The sequence below is a fragment of the Malurus melanocephalus genome, unplaced genomic scaffold, assembly GCF_030028575.1.
Source record: "Malurus melanocephalus ecotype Western Australia unplaced genomic scaffold, MMel_1.1 scaffold_312, whole genome shotgun sequence".
Classification (NCBI taxonomy): Eukaryota; Metazoa; Chordata; class Aves; order Passeriformes; family Maluridae; genus Malurus; species Malurus melanocephalus.
In genome coordinates, this window is record NW_026623544.1 from 361,681 (window position 1) to 382,208 (window position 20,528).

Below are 20,528 nucleotides of genomic sequence, written 5' to 3' on the forward strand. Positions count from 1 at the left end.
TTTTGCATAAAATGATTGATTTTGCATAAAATGATTGATTGGAACCTAAGTAATCGGTCTTCTTGTCTACCCGGTACGTGCAAGAAGACTCAGTCTCCCCTAATTCTACTGACTGGGGGGTTTATTGGGAAAAAAAAAACCAACCCAAACAAGAAACCACAGCGTAATTAAAACTCGGTTTTGTCCCTAGCTTAGAAAGAACTGCCTGCCCATTCATACAAATCAGGGAAATTCTAGATGTCGAATACTAATCAGCCAGACATCCAATGGCCTGAAGGGCAGTGACCATGCTGATGCCTAAAACAGGGCTCACCTGAAACAGGGGCCAGACAAAGTGAAGACAATAAAAGCAGACARATTTAATCCAGGCCTGCTGGTACATTGAGGGCAGACAAAGCCTCCTCCTGAGGCTGCACCCAAAATGGACCCCGAGTCACGAGATCTTCCCCTTTGATCAGTTCTGTCTCATGAACACATCGGGCCCCAATTCTCCAATGACACCTTCAGCTGATGGTGTCACCCACCCCAAGTTTGCTCCCCCCAATTCTCTGTTGTTTCCATATTTTGGGGCTCTGAGGCAGTGAAGTGTCCTTGGATTTCAGGCCCAGAGAGGAATTGTTTTGTCTGAAGATGGGAGAACAGGAGCTTTAGTGCTGTGCATTGCAGAAGTACATGAATCAGATAGGTGAAAATACAGAAAAATCCTAAGGCATCAATGCGGTCATGGCACTTTGTGGTCAGCCTCGATCCAGTTCAGTCCTCCTTACTACTGATTCAAGGATTTGGAGCATTGCCAGCAGGGCTGGATTTACACTTGGACATCCCCTGTGCATGTTTTACCACCAAGCATTCTGCAAACATGAAACGTATGGAAATGAGCAGATGGAACCATTTCATCCTGACAGCATTTGCAACCTGGGTTTTCTTAGGGAGGATTCATTAATGGGYTTGAATAGGTGTGCTCAGGGTGAAGCAAAACTCTCAGAAAATGTGGGATGTCATTGGGAAGTTTAGGATGACAAAACAACACGGTGTATTTGGGGTGGTGGGTGGTACAAGCTGTGGATACATTTTCCTCTCCATCTCTCTCTTCCTCAACAACAAATTTCACCATAGTCACAGGAACCCTAAAAGGCAGTGGATATCCCCTTGTTTGGAGACTTTCAAACCAGCTGGGTCTCTCTTGTGTTTAGTAAATTAATTTTTTAAATGAATTCTCATCAAGTTTCTAATTATAATATCTTTAAATTTAATGTTTGTATTTCTGATGAAAGACAAACATTTTGGGGGCAGTCACAAGGGACATGAATAATTTCTTTAGAAGCTTATCTAATTAATTACATTTCTCTGTAATGTCTTTAAAATTTGAACTGCCATCATTTCATTAATTTAGATAAAAGTAAATCTTTAGTGTTTAAATATGACACTAGTGCTGAGAATTCTGATAAGCTTGAGATTCATTGTATTTTTATCAAATGAAGATTAAAAAAATGTGTTTAAAATRTTTGGGATCCATGATTTTCATATGAGGTTTTATTTGGTTTCAAATACATTATTATTTTATGGCATAAGTGTTCACCTCACCTGTCAGTAAGATCATAAGATGCAAAATCAACATAAATATTGCTCATACAATATTTTGGTGGTAGAATCTATTTTTCTTCTGTAATATGTTTCTTTCCATATTAAAATTTTTGGCTCCTTAAGATGGAAAATATGTAAATTCTGATATGTGGCAATCTTCCATATAGGAGGAATTTTAACTTTTCAGACAACCATAGAAATAAAAAGTCTTTTATAGTGCTTGTATATTTGAGTTTGTGTCTTTTGAAATTGTTATTTTTATGCCATTTCAATGTCAGTTGAACAGTTTCAATTGCTCTGCTACATTGAAATGGCATAAAAATAACATTTTTATTAGAAATTTGSATGTATGGGTGGAGCCTCATGAATTCTGAATGTCTTTAGCACACAAGRAAAAAACAGGGCTGTAAGATGGAGGGTTTGATTAGGTCACAATACAATTAACCTTGATGGGAGCCAYAAAAGCCACAGTGCATGTGGTGATTCTGCTTTTATTTGTCTCTGCCACTTGTAGGGCTCCCTGAGCAGTGCTGGGGACTGATCTTCTTGTCCTTTGTAGACATTTGTCCTGAGAATGCATTGAATATGGACATTTGTCATTGCTGGCAATACAAACAARGTAGAATACCATGAATGGAAAATAGTGTGGACTTTGAAGCTGGGACTGAATTACCTGTGCAGGTGTACATGTGCTGTGGAACAGTTTATCAAACTCCCCAGATCAGCTGGTGACCTCAGTTTAAACTGAATCCACAGGTTTGCTCTGTGGGGGAAAATAGTCTAAAATATTTATAAGTAGTCTCCAAGCAAATTAACTGTGCTGAATTGAGGGAAAGACACAGACAGCTGACTCTGGAAGCTATTCAAAGTATAACAAACTGTTGGTTTAGCTTTTCTTGCCTCACAGCTCATTCTCCTCTTTACAGTGATAAGCARTTTTATGCAAAATAACTCCACATTATAAATAATGAGTTGTTACTTCAGTGAAGTTCACAAGCCATGGTTTTGGTCATTGGTAGATGATCAAAGTGCTTTGGTAATCCAAATTACTGGCCAGTTTTGCCCCTGTCAGTGTCCCATCCATCTCTCTCCCGATGTGGGTCAGCACATTAACAGTGTGTGCAGTGAAGAAATAACAGATGTGCAGTCAGAACAATTAATGGAGTAAAATGTGCTGTTCCCTGCCAAAGCTAAACAAAGAAATAAATCTCTGCTGTCTGCAGCCTTCCCTTTTCCATGTATAATGGGCTTTATCAATAAAACAATACAAACTTCATCAAAGAGAAATCTCACCAATTTAGCCCAGGAAAGGTCTTCATTGAGCTAATCTCCAACAAATGCTGTTTGCAGTAGGGATCTATTTATTCTGTTCCACCACCAAGCAGCAGCCATCCTTCTTTATCTCCCGCTCCAGCTCTGTGATCCATCCCAGATGAGGCAGCCCCATTCAGCGAGGGCAGGGGGCAGGAAGAGCACGGTCCCTGGGTGCAATTTCCAGTTGAATATGCTTCCCTCTGGTACTTTGGTTTCTTTCCTTAGGGAACCACAGCCAAGTGTCCCGGGTACCTGTTGCTATCAAAGTCCTGGATGTGAACGACAATGCCCCCGAGTTTGCGTCGGAGCACGAGGCCTTTCTGTGTGAGAATGGGAAGCCTGGACAGGTGAGTACCCCAGGTTTTTATGGGGTGTGTGAGACTGGGCTGCAGGTTCTCCCTGTCACCTCATGGCATCTTTATTCCCAAAATATGTACCCATGTGTTGGTGCTGACAGCTCATAGCATTAACTTCAGATAAACCTGTGGTTGCTTTCTATGGGATGTCTCCCTATATAAAAACAAACTTTTTTTCCTCTTAGTTTTCAATTAAAGGTGAGTACTTTGGGACAATATCCTGARAAAATCCGGAGTGACTTTAGGCTCCCAGCATCACACTCTGTGTTGGAGCCCAACACTTCATAAATTCATGCGYGTTAAGGGGTGGGAGTATAATCCAACCTGAATTCCAGTTCAGTTACTGAGCTACATTTCAGCTGCTCCCAGGTATAATTTAGAGGCAACAGTTAAAACAATAAACCCATTTCCCCTTGATCTTATCTCAGTTATAATYTCTCTTTAGTTCTTACTTTTTATGACAGTTGGGAGAAAAATAAGACAGCAAACCAGAACTTGATGGAAAGTGAAAGTAAATTGTAATTGTGTTTAAAGTATCTAAAGGGGGTGTTGGAGAAGGGAAGTTCAAGTTTTCATTATATTAAAAAAAAAAAGAAATAAAATAAAAAAGGTTATTTCTTGCTTGATTTAATGAAAAAAAAGGTTGGCAAAAGAACATGCACAACACTCCCCAAGGTGAGGTAAACAGCGCCATGTCAGAAGCAGGATTTAAACTGTTCAGTCTCTTCCAAAGAAAATGAAGCAGATTTGTTTAAATGTATTCACTTTGAAGGACAAATGTACAGAAATAGGGAAGGATATCTCATATGCCACATAAATGACAAGGTGAGGATTTAAGAATATGCACAGACACTTGGAAAGTAATGCAGTGTAAATGAGATGGAGCTTTTGTCCAGCAACAGAAACACTGGGTGTTGCAACAATCCAATGTTTTTCAACTTTGCAATTTATTTCTAGATTGTGACATTTTATTTAAATAAACAGCAGCTGACAGCATGACATGGCTTGTTAATCCAACTATTCCTGTGTCTCATGTGGGTGTTAGGTATTAAATTCACTGTTCTCCCAAGAAGGTTACCTGACAATAGAGTCAGAAGTTCTTTTCTTTTTCATAGTATTAAATGACAACCTATATAGCAGTGTGTGACAACCCACCTCTGCCGGGGTTGCATTGTTACAGAGGATGGTTTGACTTCTAGCACTCCTTTTTGTTTAGTAAAACGGTGTCAAAAATGTCATTTAAGGAATGAGAATTCTCTCTATCCGCTGAAGAGGAGACATGCCCTTATGGGCAGACAGTCATGTTACTGTTGGCATTTCAGTTCTTCTAGCTCAGAGTGGATTTCTGCTTAGCTCAGGGTGAATTTCAGATGCTGAGTAGTTCCATTTTCCAGGACAGATTAAATCCCAATGACTGTGCCTTTATCCAGGACTCAGTTAGCCTCCCTAAAATCAGAAAGTTCTGTTGTACAGCATTTCCTGTATTTATCTAGGTATTCCTATCAAATTTCAGGTGGTTTAAGAGCTGGTGGAAAATGTTCACATTTCATTTTGGAATAAAACAATAAATGAGATGATTAAGAGTCGGCAGGTAAAAGAGGCTTTTGTTTAAGCACTTACAGAAAACTTCCATTAAAGCATGATATTCTTTATCTTACCRTTAGCTCTTGCACCCTTGATCTGATGGCAGATGTCACTCTTGAGCATGGATCCTCGGCTGAACTTTACAGATGGTTATTAAATATTTGGCTGCCAGCATGGATGAGGTGGCACTGATCCTGCAATTTATTCTGTGTTTAAACAAATAACACTGCTGGAACAGTAACCAGTCCAGCATAATCACCAAGGTTAGGTTCTGAACTGAAGCTGTCATTCAAAAATTATCAGCTCCTGTTAAGATTTTAGAAACTCCACTACCTTATTATATTTTCTTATGCTTATTTCTATATTCAAGTTTTGGAAGAAATCATATTAATCAGTCAAGATGTAGAATTCAAGAAAGTACTTAAATCTCAGCTGTGAAATAGCTGATATGAGAAAGATGCTAGTTCCCATGTAGCAAAAGCCTAATTTGGATGGTTCTCCAAAGCTGAAACTCCAATGTTACAAGTGCAGGAAAAATGCAATTGTCTCAAGGTGTTCCAGTCTATAGACATTTGCAGTTCAATTTAAATAGAAGTTTAAATCAAATTTTATTTGCCATAAAGGAGGTTGCATTTGAACTGTTTGTAAAACCTTGTGTGCAGCCGCTAAATGCGTTGCACCATCTATTCCAGCTCAGTTTCTAAGGGTTCTATTTTGGGTTCTGATATAATTGCAGCAGCAAATACATCTGCCGGTGATGTGACACACTGGATGACAAACTGCTGGTGTACAACACTGCCAGGTGCATTTTCCTTGCCTTCCCCCACTTCTTAGAGGAGAGGTACCACAGCTGATAGGAGAGGAAAGGGAGGGAGAAGGGAATATATTTGTCTGTGCTCTTTGCACATTTTCACACACAACAGAAAGTTGTTGGAAATGCTTTTTGTCACTTTTAAGAAAAAAAAAAACCCAAACAAACAAACAAAAAAATTGAATGTACTGTTGCAGTACTTGTAAGTTAGCCACAAAACAGCCTTTTCCTATTTTTTTTTTTTTTTTTTTTTTTTTTTTTTTTTTTTTTTTTTTTTTTTTTTTTTTTTTACTGGCCAGAGTGTTCATGGTTTGCTGGTTATAGCTGTGCTGTTGGTTGTCCACCAGCACAGCAAAATCATTTTCCTGTACTCCTAGAACTTCTGTAATGTTGAGTAAGAAAAGTGCTTCCCTCACTATTCCCCAGTCCACACTCAGATTTTTCCACTGTAGTGCTGTTTGCTGGAAACAAAGCTACAAAATTTCCCCTGGAGTAGTGCAGACAGCGATATATGAGAGCTGAAGGCAGCTTTAAACAGGAGCAATATAAAACTGAGTACAATGCTCCTCAAGTCTCCCACAATTTGTCTCTATTTTATTCACTTCTCCTGCTAGAATTGTTTTTCTTTCTAATGGGAGAAACCTTGAGGTAGATCTTTGTCTGTCTGAAGAGTCAAACGCAGGTTCTGGCAGTAAAGGGATGGCTCCAGCTGAAAAGGCAAAGTTAAAATTGCCCTGTGGTGGATCTACTATTACAGTGTTATGAGTCTGCAAAATAATGCAGAAATAACCATGAACTGCAATTGGACTGCAACAGCTTTCTCAAAATTGGAAAATCAGTTTTATTAAAATTACCAAAGAGTTAATTAGTGATAAGGAACCATTCTGAGATTAACAAGTTGCATCACAGGAAAAGACTTTTAAACAGTAYCATGTACTCAAACTGCACGTTGATAGTTGTGATACACTGATAATAACTTTGTTTTTCTATTTATTCTTGTACATATTATGTCAGGCACATGTGGCTTTGTAGAAATGCAATACAAACCTACAAATTAGAATGCCAAGCTGTCCTAGGGGACCATTTAACTATTCATTACAATCCAGAGCCGCCTGCTAAACAAAATCTGCTGATTTACTSAGCTTCTGCTAAATGTATGTACAGAACCAAATTGCACGCATGAAGTATTAATACAACATCAAAGTTGAAATTTTACATGTAAGAATTTTAGAACATTCAAGACGGAACAGCTGAAGGGTTATTAACTTTCACTGGATATGTAGTGAAAAAAAATCAGTTGTTTTCTTTATGATGAGTATTGATCAGTCTTGCTATAATGGGAACACCTTTGGCATGTGCATGTTGTCACCAGGAAAGAAAAGTGGGCWGSAGGCCAAWRRMASCCRGGCTGTGGCAGCCATGGGTGACAGCAGGAGCAGGGCAGGGCCCGTCCCCTGGGCTGKCACTGCTGAGGGACCTCGAGGGCCGTGTCCAGTGCTGGGCCCTGATGGCCACAGAGCCCTGCAGGGGCTGGAGCGTGTCCAGGGCAGGGAACGGAGCTGGGGAAGGGTCTGGAGCCCCAGGAGCGGCTGAGGGAGCTGGGAAAGGGGCTSAGCCTGGAGCAAAGGAGGCTCCCGGGGGACCTTGTGGCTCTGCACAACTCCCTGACAGGAGGGGACAGCCGGGGGGGTCGGGCTGTGCTCCAGGGAACAGGGACAGGAGGAGAGGGAACGGCCTCAGGCTGGGCCAGGGCAGGGCCAGGGGGGACAGCAGCAGCAATTTCCCCATGGAAAGGGTGCTCAGGCCTTGGCAGGGGCTGCCCAGGGAGGTTTGCAGTGCCCATCCCTGGAGGGGCCCAAGGAAGGGCTGGAGGTGGCACTCAGAGCTCTGGGCTGGGGACAAGGTGGGCATCGGGCACAGCTGGGACTGCATGGGCTGGGAGGGCTTTTCCAGYCCCAGAGATCCTGGGATTCTGTGATTTTGTGATTCTCAGCCGTGTTGTGACCCACAAATTGAGAGCTGGAGAATCACTACAGCAGTGTTCCATGACATGACCACACAACACAGAGCACTGAAATGTTCCCATCAGCACACTAATAACAACTTGGAAATGAGAATTACTCTACTCTTCTCACCCTTACAGTGTAAAAGACACCACAGTTTTATATCACTGCATATATCTAGTGGGTTTTGGTTTTTTGGTCTTTTTTTTAAGAGCTTATTTTAATGCAAAYGCACAAAGAAATAAGGTTGCTATGGGAACTCTAACTCTTAATTCTGTGGTKTGTGCGTGCAACACAACAAATGTACTACTGCACTGAGCCTGTCTTTTGCATATAATTTTTGGTGCCTTTTCAGAGAAAGAAGGATTTCATAAACAGTGGAGGGAATGGATGGAAAGAACTGAAATATGAGAAAGAACTGTACAGGACAAAGATCCCTAGTTTTTATTTCTTGAAAATTTCCAGTCTGGATGATATTTTAAACTTACTTCATAGAATTTYGGTGGGATGAAAATCCCTATTACTGCTGCTCTTGGCTACTGACTTTCAGGTGTATTAATCGAAATCCTGGAGACAGCAAACTGATTTTTTTTTTCATTCAGCTCCCTTACATAACCCTGGAAAGATTTAACAGCCCTGATAAAATACTATAACAACCTGATAAAGTGCACCCGTTATATGCACTTGCCCTTCCAGGTTTCACCGTGCCATTACCCTTTTTCCCTCTTGCTTTCCCATTCCCAGCAGTGTTTGAAAAATTGAAGAGCCATAAAGTAGATCTGTCTAAATATATCTGCCTTGTTCAGGATCCCAGCCCAAACTGCACTTCCCCGTGATGATGGATTGCTGGTACCTGCTCCAGCCCTGGGCACATCACACGTGAGGGCGTTAGTGCCTTACAGCTCTAGGAGAAAACCAAAAATATTTCCAATCTGCAAATGGGGCACTGGGACAGACAGAAGCTGCTTAGACATTTTCCCACTGTTTATATTTTTCCCACTTTGGGATCCATTATTCGGTTGTTAAATGGAGACATTCTTAAAGGAAAAACTGAGTTAGGCCTCTTTTTTTGTCCATCTCTTCCAATACATTTGTTTATAATTTTGTCAAGATTTCCAGCTTGGTAGATGCAGTTGTCAAAAAAAAAAAAAAATCTATTTATGTGGCATTTAAGCAATCTAATTTTGTTTTCAGTAGTTTTTTGATGGTAATGATGATAATGATAAATTGACCTATGAAGCATATGATTGGGTAAAGAATTAATTGTCTCAAATTCCTTCCTAAGTTGGGTTGTCCTACAAATATTAGTACCTGCTCAAACATTTTKTTACATACATAATTTCAAATATTTGTGTTTTGGTGTTGATCCTTGTGGCTATCTAGGAAGATTTTGTTCTTTCTTCGACTCTTGAAGAACGTAAATGTGATTTTGACTATTGTCATACATGTAACACATAGAGATTGATAGTCCTTGTGGTTAAAGCAGAATACAATGTTGCTTATAGGCATTTTCTTAGGGAAACGTGGAAATTTTAAAATATAAGTCTATGAATTTGGACAGCATCAAACCCTGCTTCCATTTTTCACTTTATACTTTAAAACTAAAATTTGTAGTGATTCCGAATTTGAATTTAATTGTCCAAGAAATTATTGGTGCATCATTTTAGGCATTGCAAATAAATGCAAAGACAAATGTTATTGAATTCAATGGACATGGGAAAGATCGGTAATTCTAATTAAATTTCTTATAAACCTCATCTWGCACAACCTAACTTAACATTGGGTCTGAGGGTGGGTTCTGGATCCATGGCTGGGTTTATTTCTGTTTCYCTGGAAAATGTTTGGAATCAAAAGCAAGTTCACCAAATATTTTAAAAATCCCAACAAAACAAACACAAATCACAAAGAAACCCAAACAATCAAACAAAAATGGAAAAAAAGAAACCCACAAAAAAAACCAAACAAAACAAAACAATGAAAACCAAAACAAAACAAATAACAAGCCTCCTGGCTATTTTAAAATAATGTTTCTTTCTTTCACAGTCCTGAGCAACTTTGTATTATTTGAAGATGATCAGCTGTAGTACCTGAGTAATGTAGAAGGTAAAAATTGTAAATGGAGGCAAATCCACTCCAGACACTGCAGTTGGTCATATAAATCATAGGAGGTGCTTCATAMAAAGTTGTTTGATTATTCAAAGCTATCCAAACTACCCAAAACACTCTTCTCACCTTGTTATCCTGCATTATTCTACAAATCATTTGTTAATAATGATCTTTTAAAAGAAACAAGCATATGTTCCTAGTACAGGAATAACTCAGGTTTTATTAGAATTAAGGGGGAAAAAAACATACAGACTTAGATATTTTCTCCTTTTTTCCTTCAATTTAGTTTATTTATCTTCTTAAATTTCACATCAAAATTAATTTTTAAAAAATTATTCAATGTAGTGACATGTGTTGAGGGGTGGGGGATGGGAAAAGGATTAAAGATATATTATATATCCAGGTCCAGTGAGAAGCATGTCTATATTAATTAAAGGCAATGTGAGTGTTTCTGAAAAAAAATTTCCTTTTTTTTTAGTTGAATAATAATTTTTTACTTGCCTAAATGAGCAGCAGTTACTGCTGGCCTGTCTTACCTGTCTCTCCTTATTTTTTGTCTCCTCATTGTGGAAACTGGTTACAAGGGGCAGATACAGATTCTTTTCCCAGCAGTTCCAGTCTAAGGTCTGCAAAAGCCTTGCAAAGTTATAAATTAGTTTGGTTTTTTTTGGTTTTTTTGGGGTTTTTTTTTTTTTTTTTTTAATCTGGCATGGAGAGAAATGAAATATGCCCAATAAATGCATTTTTTTCAGTACTATCTGTTTCTCAGGAGTGTGAAAACTTAATGAGCCCATTTCTGTTGCAGGTAATTCAGATTGTCAGTGCCATTGACAAAGATGATCCTAAAAACGGGCATTATTTCCTGTACAGCCTTCTTCCTGAAATGGTCAACAATCCCAATTTCACCATCAAGAAAAATGAAGGTAAATATAAAACATATAAAATGTGTATCTCAACTTACTTTCAAATTGTTTTGTGGGCTTCAAATTACTTTGCCAGTGTGTCCTTTGGGCAATTAAAATGGAAATAATCAACTCAATGGTACCTTCATTATATCTCTTAAGCTATTTCCAATAACTTTAAAGTAGATAAGAAGAAAGTAAAATGAGTATGGAATTTAGATYCAGAAGACAGCTCAGTGGCTTAAATAAAATGAAAGGATGGATTTACTGCCTGCATTATTTCTATTAATTTGAAATTCCAGAGATATGCTGTRAGATGAAAATTTGAAACTCTGCTGATAAATAAATGTTGATTCCTACATTGACTGTTTATATATGAGGACATGAAATTAAATATCTACTAAATCTCCCAAAGCAAAAGCATTTTCAGCCTTTTTGTTGTGTGTATAAAGGTTTCAAAGTACTTTGATGAGGAACTTTTGCTAGAAAGAGAAATGCCTTAGGTCAGCAAAGCCCAGAAGGGCACTTTGAATCTCTGTGCTWTGGAGCACTTCTGGAAGGACAAAATGTCATTTTGCAGGGCTRTGGAAGGGGACATTCATGTGTGATGGGAAAAAAAAATAGACCCATTTAATACTGTTGAGCAATAAATTTATAGTGATCCTTTTCTTTGGCACACAGATCTGTTTGAAGGTCAGGTGAGAGAAAGAGCTTGGACTGATCCCAAGAACGCTATAAATAGTGCTYGGTGTGTTTGTACTTACTTGAATATTCAGCAAAGTTGTTCTACCTTGGCTTCTTTTAATAAAGCACACCCTGCCAGGAATTCTAGTCAAATTCAGTGTCTTATTTGAAATTGCAAGAAAGTAAATCCCTGTTTAGTCCATAACTAATAGGAGGATGTATGTGTGAGCTGTATATGCAGGAGTGCAGAAGCAATACATGAAATGTCATTTAAAGAGAAAATGCTATTTGCAGTTTCTATTCTATCTGTTCCAACCTAGAAGCATGATGGCACTGTTTTGCTGAGTGACACTGCACCTAAATTCTTCAATCTGCTTAAATATATCCCATAATTTACTTCCCTTTAGATATGTTTTTCTCTCTAGCGTTCACAAAGTGTGCCTTTACTTATATCTCTATTTTCTTGTAGTAAATGAGTCTCTGTGTGTTTTCTGGAGAAGATAAAACAAACGTCTTCAAAACACATTTCATAATCATCAGCAATGTAGCACAAATTGAATTAAGCATCCTAAATGCGAGGTGGTTTGCTTGGCACAGCATGACAAAGTAAAAAAGATCWTAGCATTTCTCTTCATGTTTAAATACTGAGCTCACGTCACTAATTACCCTTGTCCTTCCAATCTGTTACCTGTTTAAACCCCACTCCTGCTCCTGCTCACAGACAATGGCAAAACGAGTCCTGAGCTGAGTGGGAGTGAGGAAACTTTCTATGTAACAAGCTTCAGAAAAACAACTCCAGTTTTGGTACAGCATTGCCACTCAGTATTATGCAGTTTTTAATGTGTTTGAATCGGTTAAATGTGAAAATCCTCTTAAAACAACCACCTGAAATCTCTTGAAATTAAAAACCTGCTTGAAGAGCCTTTTCTGATTKAATCCTTCAGTATCCAATAATAAAATCCCAACTATGCATGCCATCCTTGTCTATGGAGATTGCTCAGTCAGGGGTRCAGTGCAGGGCTGATGTTAGAACACAATCTCCCACAGGAAGCAAATCTTCCTGTCAGAGCCAGAATCAGGATATAATTTGGGTGAGGTGAGTTTTTATGTCCTTTAAGCATCACATGTCTTCAGCAAGTCTTTATTGGGTTACGCCACTTAAACAATGAACTTGACCATGACTTTGTCTTGCATGTATCTGCTAGACAAGCATGAATGGTTATTCCTGTTGAAAATGTATGCCTAAAAACCCTGAAGTCACAAGGCAAATTTCTCCATTTTTTTTTGTATTACTGAGTGTCTGCACTGTCCACAACTGCATTAAGGAAATGCCTGTAACAACCCTGCTCTCCCTTCTGGAGATCAGAGCAATGCTCAACACACTAAACCTTGGAATARAAAACATTCCCTCCTGATGGCCAAAATCCTTGACATCTTCCTGACTGTGTCCTCAGCCCCAGCTTCCTCCCAGASCCTTGGCCCTGCCAAATTAATTCTTCAAGGCAGCAGGAACCTGAAGGCTGCTGAAGAAATGCCATCCTCTTGCAGATACCAGGCAGGGACTGTGTTTTCTCAGGGAGCCTGCTGTAGAAATCCAAATTTTTACTTGCTAGAATTAGCATATCTTTATTTAAATAATCTGTCATATCTTGTCTTTCCTCAAAGTTCTCTCTTGAGGGTAGAGATGAACAAATGTACCCACCCCAAGAGCATTTGTGACATGATATTGCCCATTTGGGTTCTCTAGTGCCCCGAGTAACTTTGTGACATTGAAGCTGGTGCTTTGGTGCACGAAGAGAGCTATTTGGAACCTGCAGGGGAAAAAGCTGCAGTCTTCTCTTTCTGCCCCTCACACTAAAGGATACATAAGATGCCTGTGATTTGGAATGTTCTCTTCCCCTGTGGAACATAAGTACAACCATTAATCAGTTTTGTTCATTGCACACAGGCTGATTCAGTTATTCAACCCTTCCAGATCACCCTAAGGCAAGTTCCCACGACAGTCAGTAATTAACTGTGTTGCTGACACACTCTTATTACTCAAATATTATGATTGGCCACATTATTATTGACAAATTTGTTTAAATAAGTTGCATGACAGATACCTTCATCAGGAACCACACAAAAAAAAAAAAAAAAAAAAAAAGAAAAAAAAAAAAAAAAAAAAAAAAAACCCAAAAAAAAAACCAACCACTTCTCAGAAGATTTTATTATGTGTCAGGGATGTTGTGCTGTGCTTACAGCAGAATCTGTGCCCTGCAGTGGTACACTGGTGTTCTTTATTGGCTTGGTTTGTGAAATTCCCATATTTACAGTTCCTTCGGTGGACAAGATACCAAAAGAGGCTGTGGTGCCTTTCTGATGTAAAAAATGTAAATTTAAACGCCATCATGTACTGAATGTCTGTAGATCATCTCTTAGCAATTTTCCATATCTCCTGATGCTTTTTTGCTGTCCTTCCCTGAGCTCAGGGGTCTGTTCCTGGGGASCTTTTATAGGGTTTGTGCCTTGGGTTCCTGGGCAGTGAGGGATAATCTGAAGAGAGGCAATCCTGCTGTCTCAGGCTGTAATCATGGCACACTGATCACCTGCATCGCCAGGTGCACAAACCTTTATCCCCTCTCAAGAGAAATGATGGAGTTACATAACAAAAATACAACAAGTTAATGCTACATGAAAATCATGTCATGTTTTCTGTGTTAGTCCTGTGACCAAACCCAKGACTCTGTGACATAACAAGTCCCCAACTTTACAGACTCCTGACTGAATCTCTGGGCATTTTTCACGTGCCTTTGTGCTGGGTTTCTGCACAGGAGCACAAGTAGGGGGGAAAAAAAGAAAATTTTTGTGTGGTGTGTCTGAGAAACTTCAAAGCAGAAAAACCTCCAACTTCAGATGAAAATATCTGATGTTTAGACAAGTGTTGATAYACTCTAGCAAAGTGTTGTAGACTGACTGGAATTAACCCTTCCAAAAAAGCTGTAGGCTCATAATAAATGACAAAAAACTGACAGGAATTTAGACAACTGATGAGGATTTTGTACTGTCATGGCATCAGAAAACTGAAATGAGCCCTCAGGAAATGGAATTAGCATTTGTTGGCAGCCTTTTTTTCAGGTGAGTGGTCTTCACAGAGCATTTCCTAAGATTCAATCCAGTGCAGGGATCTCCTCCTGCATCCCAAACAATACCCTCACAGCAGTACCTGTTTTCAGCAGTGAATTCTTAAGGTTTCCTGGGATTGTTCAAGTGAGAACAGAATTCTGTGAAAGGAGTGTTTTCACACTTGCAGACATTCTGATATGCTGCCAATGTGATTTTTACTGTCAAAAAATACCAAGTGCGTCTTTGCCATAAAGAGACCCAAAGTTGTTTGGTTTTTTTTTTTTTTTTCCCACAAGAAATTTCCATTGCTATTCCATTTTTCTGATGCCAGATTCTGTTTCCCAAATGGAATAAACCCCGAATCAAATGTTCCACATAGCCTTTGGAAGCAATAGTCCTTCTGACAGGAGAAATGGTGCACCTTTCCTGGATAAAGGGGATATTCCATACCTCTTATAGGGCTTCTGTAGCAGAACCCAATCCCAGGGCCATGGGCAGGGTTTGCCTTTGGGTTAAGAACCTTAGTGGCATGAGCTGACATTCCTGCAGAAATCCAATAGCCAGGTTGGGCTTGTGATAGGCTGATTATCAGTAATCAGCCYCCTCTCTCCCCCAAATATTCAGTGTCCATCTGGCAAGCTGAGCTCTGGATTTGGTTCTGATTTAATGAGTGCATAGTAAAGAGTTTTGGATTTTTTTTAATTTTAGGGTTTTTTGGGGTTTTTTTTGTTTGTTTCTTTGGGTTTTTTTTTTTTTTTTTTTTTTTTTTTTTTTTTTTTTTTGTTTTTTTTTTTTTTATTTTATATGTCCACTTAAGTGATGAACTGTTCTGTTGGTTTCCTCTAACAAACTTAGTATATATTCTCAGCCATGCTTAGTCTATTATACCTATGATACATACAACAGYTCCAAGACTGATCATGTTTAAATGTCCATTTATTTTGTTCTTTCCATCAAGTTAAATCTTCCTTATGTTGTCCTTGTGCTGCCTTGAAATTGCAGGCATTGTGTTGTGTATTTTATAGGAAACAGCCTGGTGTAATCACTTCAATTACTGGATTGCATGCCTTTGTATACTATTGATTATTTTATATTTCATCACCTCTTTATCATTAAAAACCAAATATTTCTAAAATCTTTCACAATAGCTGAGGAAAACAATTACATGCAAGCTTTCTTTTAGATATCCCAAATAATAAAAACGAATTATTAGCACTTCATTTTTTGAAAGTACTTCTGTGTCACTGTGGTAATAACACAATAAAACCTGGATTTTTCCCCATCTCTTTTCATGAAAGTATTTTTAGCAGCATCTGTCAAATACATACCTGGAGGGTGAGTCTTTTGTTCCCACCAGAGTAACTCTCATGTGTTAAAATAAGTCTTTCCCTGAAACATTTCCTTTTGGCATTTCTGGATAAGTCTCTGTGCTGTTGTCTCAGCTGCCAGCTCCAGCTCCTTCTGTGTTTTTGATTGACTTTTCTTTCCAAGCACATCCCTCAGAGAGCTCCACTCTTCCATTGCCCTCCTTCCACTTTGCCCAATTTCAAAGTTAACCCCCTGACCCCAGGTACAAATTGCCRGCGCAGGGACATCATTAAACCCATCATTTCTGGGTGGATGTGCAGCGAACATCCACAATAACAGCACCCAAAYGGTCCCTTGGCTGTGAGCAGCTCATCCTCGCACATTGCTGCGCTTTCAGGCAATTTTGGGAAACTTTGTGGCGCAGCTGCCACGTGCCCGAGGGTGTTCCACGGTGGCACCTCTCGAGGGAAAGCACATGCTTACATATTTCTGCTGTGTTTAATTAGCATCCTCATTTCTTTTATATGTCAGTAATTGGACTTTCAAACTCCAAGCTGTACCAAATCACATCCTTGTTAGTGGTTTTCTTGGGATGTGCTCAGTCTTGCATCTTGGAAGTTATTATTTTTCTACCATCTGGTGATATTAGTGGATATGGAATAACAGCCAGAAAATGTAAAGGAATGCAATGCCCAAGCTAAGAAAAAGCATTGATCAACATCTCTTTTAACASACACTGTTTTGTCACCAGAAATCACAAGGAATACTTGCATAACAAGGTGCAATCGGTGTGAAAGGAGCAGAGTTAAAAAATAAAGTGTTCCAAGGTATTAAAAAATAACAAACACGAAGTGCCCTATTATCTGGCACTTCTGTGTCAGGATCTGCCATCCACAGGCTCACGTGTTCATAGAGTGAAAAGTGTATTATAAATAACATACTATCAATCTTCTTCTCAGCATGGCATTTAAACTGGAGTTGTTTAAATAGCAAAGTTCAACAATTTTATAATCTCTGCATGCCAGAGGAGCCTCAGTTTATTGATTCTTTTATGAATAGAGTTAATAATGAAATTGCTAATACAAATTATTGAAATGTTTCCTTTTTAGTGTGGCTGAAAGATTTTGTTCAGTRAATTCTGTTTTGCTTATATTAGATATTGTAAGTTATAGAAATTAAAGCAWAAAGATGTTGATATTTTGCTGGGTAGGAAGGTTTAAATGTTACCAAAACAAATCATGTGACAGTTAAGGTAGCTAAGCTCTATGAAATATTGTTATTTTGAAGATTAAGAATATTTTGGCATCATTTTTTTTTTTTCCCAGAAAATTCTTAATTATATTTTGGATGCACACTTACCTTTCTGAGCTAAAAGGAAAATGTGATTCTCAGGYCTGAAGTACTGCATTCTGCTGTGGGTCTGCAAGTTATCCTAGACTACTGAGCCCCTTTTTCAGAATATTGTCTCTTGTGTGCTTTTGGTTTGGTGCTGGAAAATGTGTGAGGATAATATTGGGGCTGGGCGGGGATCAGGGGACCCCGCGCTGCCACATCACAAGCAGGGACACAGTGGAAAGGAAAAGGCTGATTCAAGCTCCTGCTCCATTAATATGTAAAAAGTGATGTTCAAGCAGAGCAAACAGCTTTGCTGGAACGAGTGGTTGTGTGTTGGGTGGCAAGTGGCAAGGCCCTGTAATAATTCATTTTTATACCAGAGGAAATGCAGTTCCCTCTTTATTGTACCCATGTTCCTTTATCCTTGGTCCTTAGAMAGTTCACCTGACTGAAACTGCTTTGGGTCAGAAACTGTGTTGGATCATCCTTTGTGATAGAAATAATCAATTTTCTTATTTACATATCTGACAATTCTAGGATGTCATCCTGTGCAGTAACAGACTGGGCCTAAAAACCCAAAGAGAGGAGCCCTTTCTCAGGGATAAAGTGATGAGCTATGTGAGGAAGAAATCAGTGCTACAGATCTTTAGATTGTTCTCAAATTCYGGAAGACTGGTGCAATTTCAGATTAATGATGATACTCCCAAGTGACCCCAGTGCATTCCAGCATTGCTCAGAGATTCTGTCGTGCCAGGCTCTGGAAGTATTTCCATTTTCACTGTGAGATTTCACATTGCAGTTGYAGTGATAGATCTGACTCGTTTCTCCTATTCCTAACGAGGCTACACTTTCCCATGGCCCAGCAGGGTTAGTCCCATCCAGCTGAGAATGCTGCTGACAATATTCTCACAGTGCATCTCTCTGCTGATAACTTMCTGCCTCCTTCCCCCTCCTTTCTTTCCTCTCATCTCTATCAGCTGTGTTCTGTCATTCCCTCAACTTCTGTTTCTCCTTGATGTTTGGTATCAGTTGAGGGAGATTTGGAGCACCTTCCCTGGCAGAGCTGGCTGTGCTGTTGTTTTCTCAAGTGATTGCATTAACGTGGAAGGGAAGGCAGCATTTCCCCTCTGCAATCCTTTGTGTGCCACTCCTTCACTGTCACCTGCTGCTGCTGTCTTCCCCAGCTTTCTTCTGGCATGCAGATCACTGCTCCTTCCAGACTCCTTTCTGATCAGAGCCACAAACCAGGTGAAGACTCAGTGCGGTTCTTCTTGCAAACCTTTTTTAGCCCTGTCTGGATGATTTAATCTTCTTGCAATGGTTCTATGCTTTTCACCGCTTCGACAGGCTGAAGAGGTGTCTCCTTGGTGCACACACAAACACAGCATCAGCTCTTCAGAGTCTAGCTCAGCTGCCAGCTCCTCCAGCCTGTGACCCTCCTGTCTGTTCTGCCCATCTGAATCCTTGTTCACTCCTCTCCTGTATTCAGGATGCAGGACTGCAGACAGATTGCCTCTCTCCTCCACCCTAAGCCAGAGATGATCCATCCATCTTCACTGGACTGCACAGGCCAACCTGAGGGATGAAGCAGCAAGGAGGGGGCCATCTGGTAAGCTGATTGTCCTCTTCTAGGCACCTCCAGCTCTTCTCCAGCTCGGCTGTGCTCCCCTGCAAACCTGTACTTTTTATAGTTTTGCACTGGCAAAGTGTTTCCTGGGAGCTTCTGCTCCAAATGCTGTTTAACCTTTCCRTCCTGTTTCAGTTCAGCTCCGGGCTGACATCTTCTTCCCAAGCCTCCCATATGCAAACTTTCAGACRGCTACAGTTGTCTAGACACATTGGAAAATCAGAGCAATTCCCACAGCATCCCATCTTTCAGAAACTGCCTTTTTTTGGTCATTTGAATCAAGCACAATTACACAGTTATTGCAGAGCATAAACGTAAACATGACCCAGCCCAAAGAGGCATCCAGTGGGAGTGATGAGAGCCAGGGTAATCCCAAATACATGCAGCCTGCCATTATGCATACATGACTAAAGAGACTTTTACTTCACTCATTCTTAATTTATTATTTGTGCTGCTAGCAACAGAACGTTGCCAAGGCGTCAATTATGTTTCATTTTATAAATCAAACTAATTGAGAACCAGATGCAATCTGAGTGAAAAAGATCTGAGGTCAGTGTTGTGCACCATATGTATGACAGTGCTTACTCATGATGAGGGAATGGATTGGACAGCTGTGAAAATTCCTGCTGTAGGAGTTTCATCAAGCTCAGTAGTGTAGCATACTTTGCTCTCTTTTTCCAGTTTATTGCATTAATTTCATCATGAAACTAGAGAAGAGTGAGCAACACTGCCATGACTTAAAGGGGTAAAATGTTGTGAAAACAAAACTGAAGAGGAAAGGAATTTGGCCAGTAAATTAGCATGCAAATCTGTCTGGCTTAGTAATAAYGTGGAACATGGATGAAAGAAATGGCAGAGAAGGACAAATTGAATCTTCAATATGACTTAATTTCAGACACATAATGGGAAAACAGACATTAAATCAGGGTCTCAAAACTGAGCAGTTTAGCAGGCAGGAAGGTGGTGTTAAGTGAGTGTAAAGCTTCTCCACTACCAGCAGTACGATCTGCAGAGCCAATTCCTTGGAATTTATCAACGGGCAGGAACCGAGCCCAGGGAGCTCCCCCTGCACAGGAGGCACAACTTGTGCCCTGGGCAGTGCCCAGCCCTGCCCACATTGTCCGGAGAGGCTGGRCAGTCTCCTCCCTGGGGCTGTTCCAGAGCCACATGGACACACTGCTGTGCCCTGTGCTCTGGGATGGCCCTGCTGGGGCAGGGAGGGGGCACCACAGGAGCCCTGGGGACCCCTCCAGCCTGACCCTCCCTGGGGTGTGTGAAATGTCTGCTCCACCAACCTTTAATCAAAGGCTCCCTAAGTGCTCTAAAAACATAACTCCTTAAAATCTCACAGCACCCATGATTATATTCTAGGACTTCAGAAGGATTTCACACTAGTATTTATAGCTAAGTGAATATATAATATTGGTAGATTTTTTTCTAGATTTTTAATCAGCTACCTKCTGAAAGAGTTAAGAGATTTCTGAGTACCACTTCTGTCTTGATGGGTATATCTAATTCCTCCAGGTTTTCTGTAAAAAGCAATTTCTGTGGTGGAAATGTTCATGGACAATGCACTGAGTATGCTTGATTTCCTGGAAATGGGTTTAATTCACTGCATAGGAGGAATGATGTTCTGGGGCCAAAGGTCCTGGTAGAGCCTCTGCCCCATTACCACCTCAATATATTACCCAGAAGAGTCATATTGCATCTAACAAATTCCTCTGGTTTCACCTCATGGCTAGCTTTTGTTTTGTTTTGAATATTTGGGTTTTCTCCCTAAGTACCTGATTGGTAAAAAATGACACAGGA

General features: G+C 39.9%; 1 protein-coding gene across 2 annotated transcripts in view; it reads left to right on the forward strand.

Annotated features, from left to right (window-relative positions):
- CDH8 (cadherin 8) overlaps positions 1-20,528 on the forward strand; it is a 141,341-nt gene that overhangs the window by 103,808 nt on the left and 17,005 nt on the right. For both annotated transcript variants that reach the window (XM_057377417.1, XM_057377416.1), the window contains 2 exons: positions 3,124-3,245; positions 10,564-10,681. In XM_057377417.1, the coding sequence (XP_057233400.1) occupies positions 3,124-3,245; positions 10,564-10,681 (240 nt within the window). The remainder of the gene's footprint in view (positions 1-3,123; positions 3,246-10,563; positions 10,682-20,528) is intronic.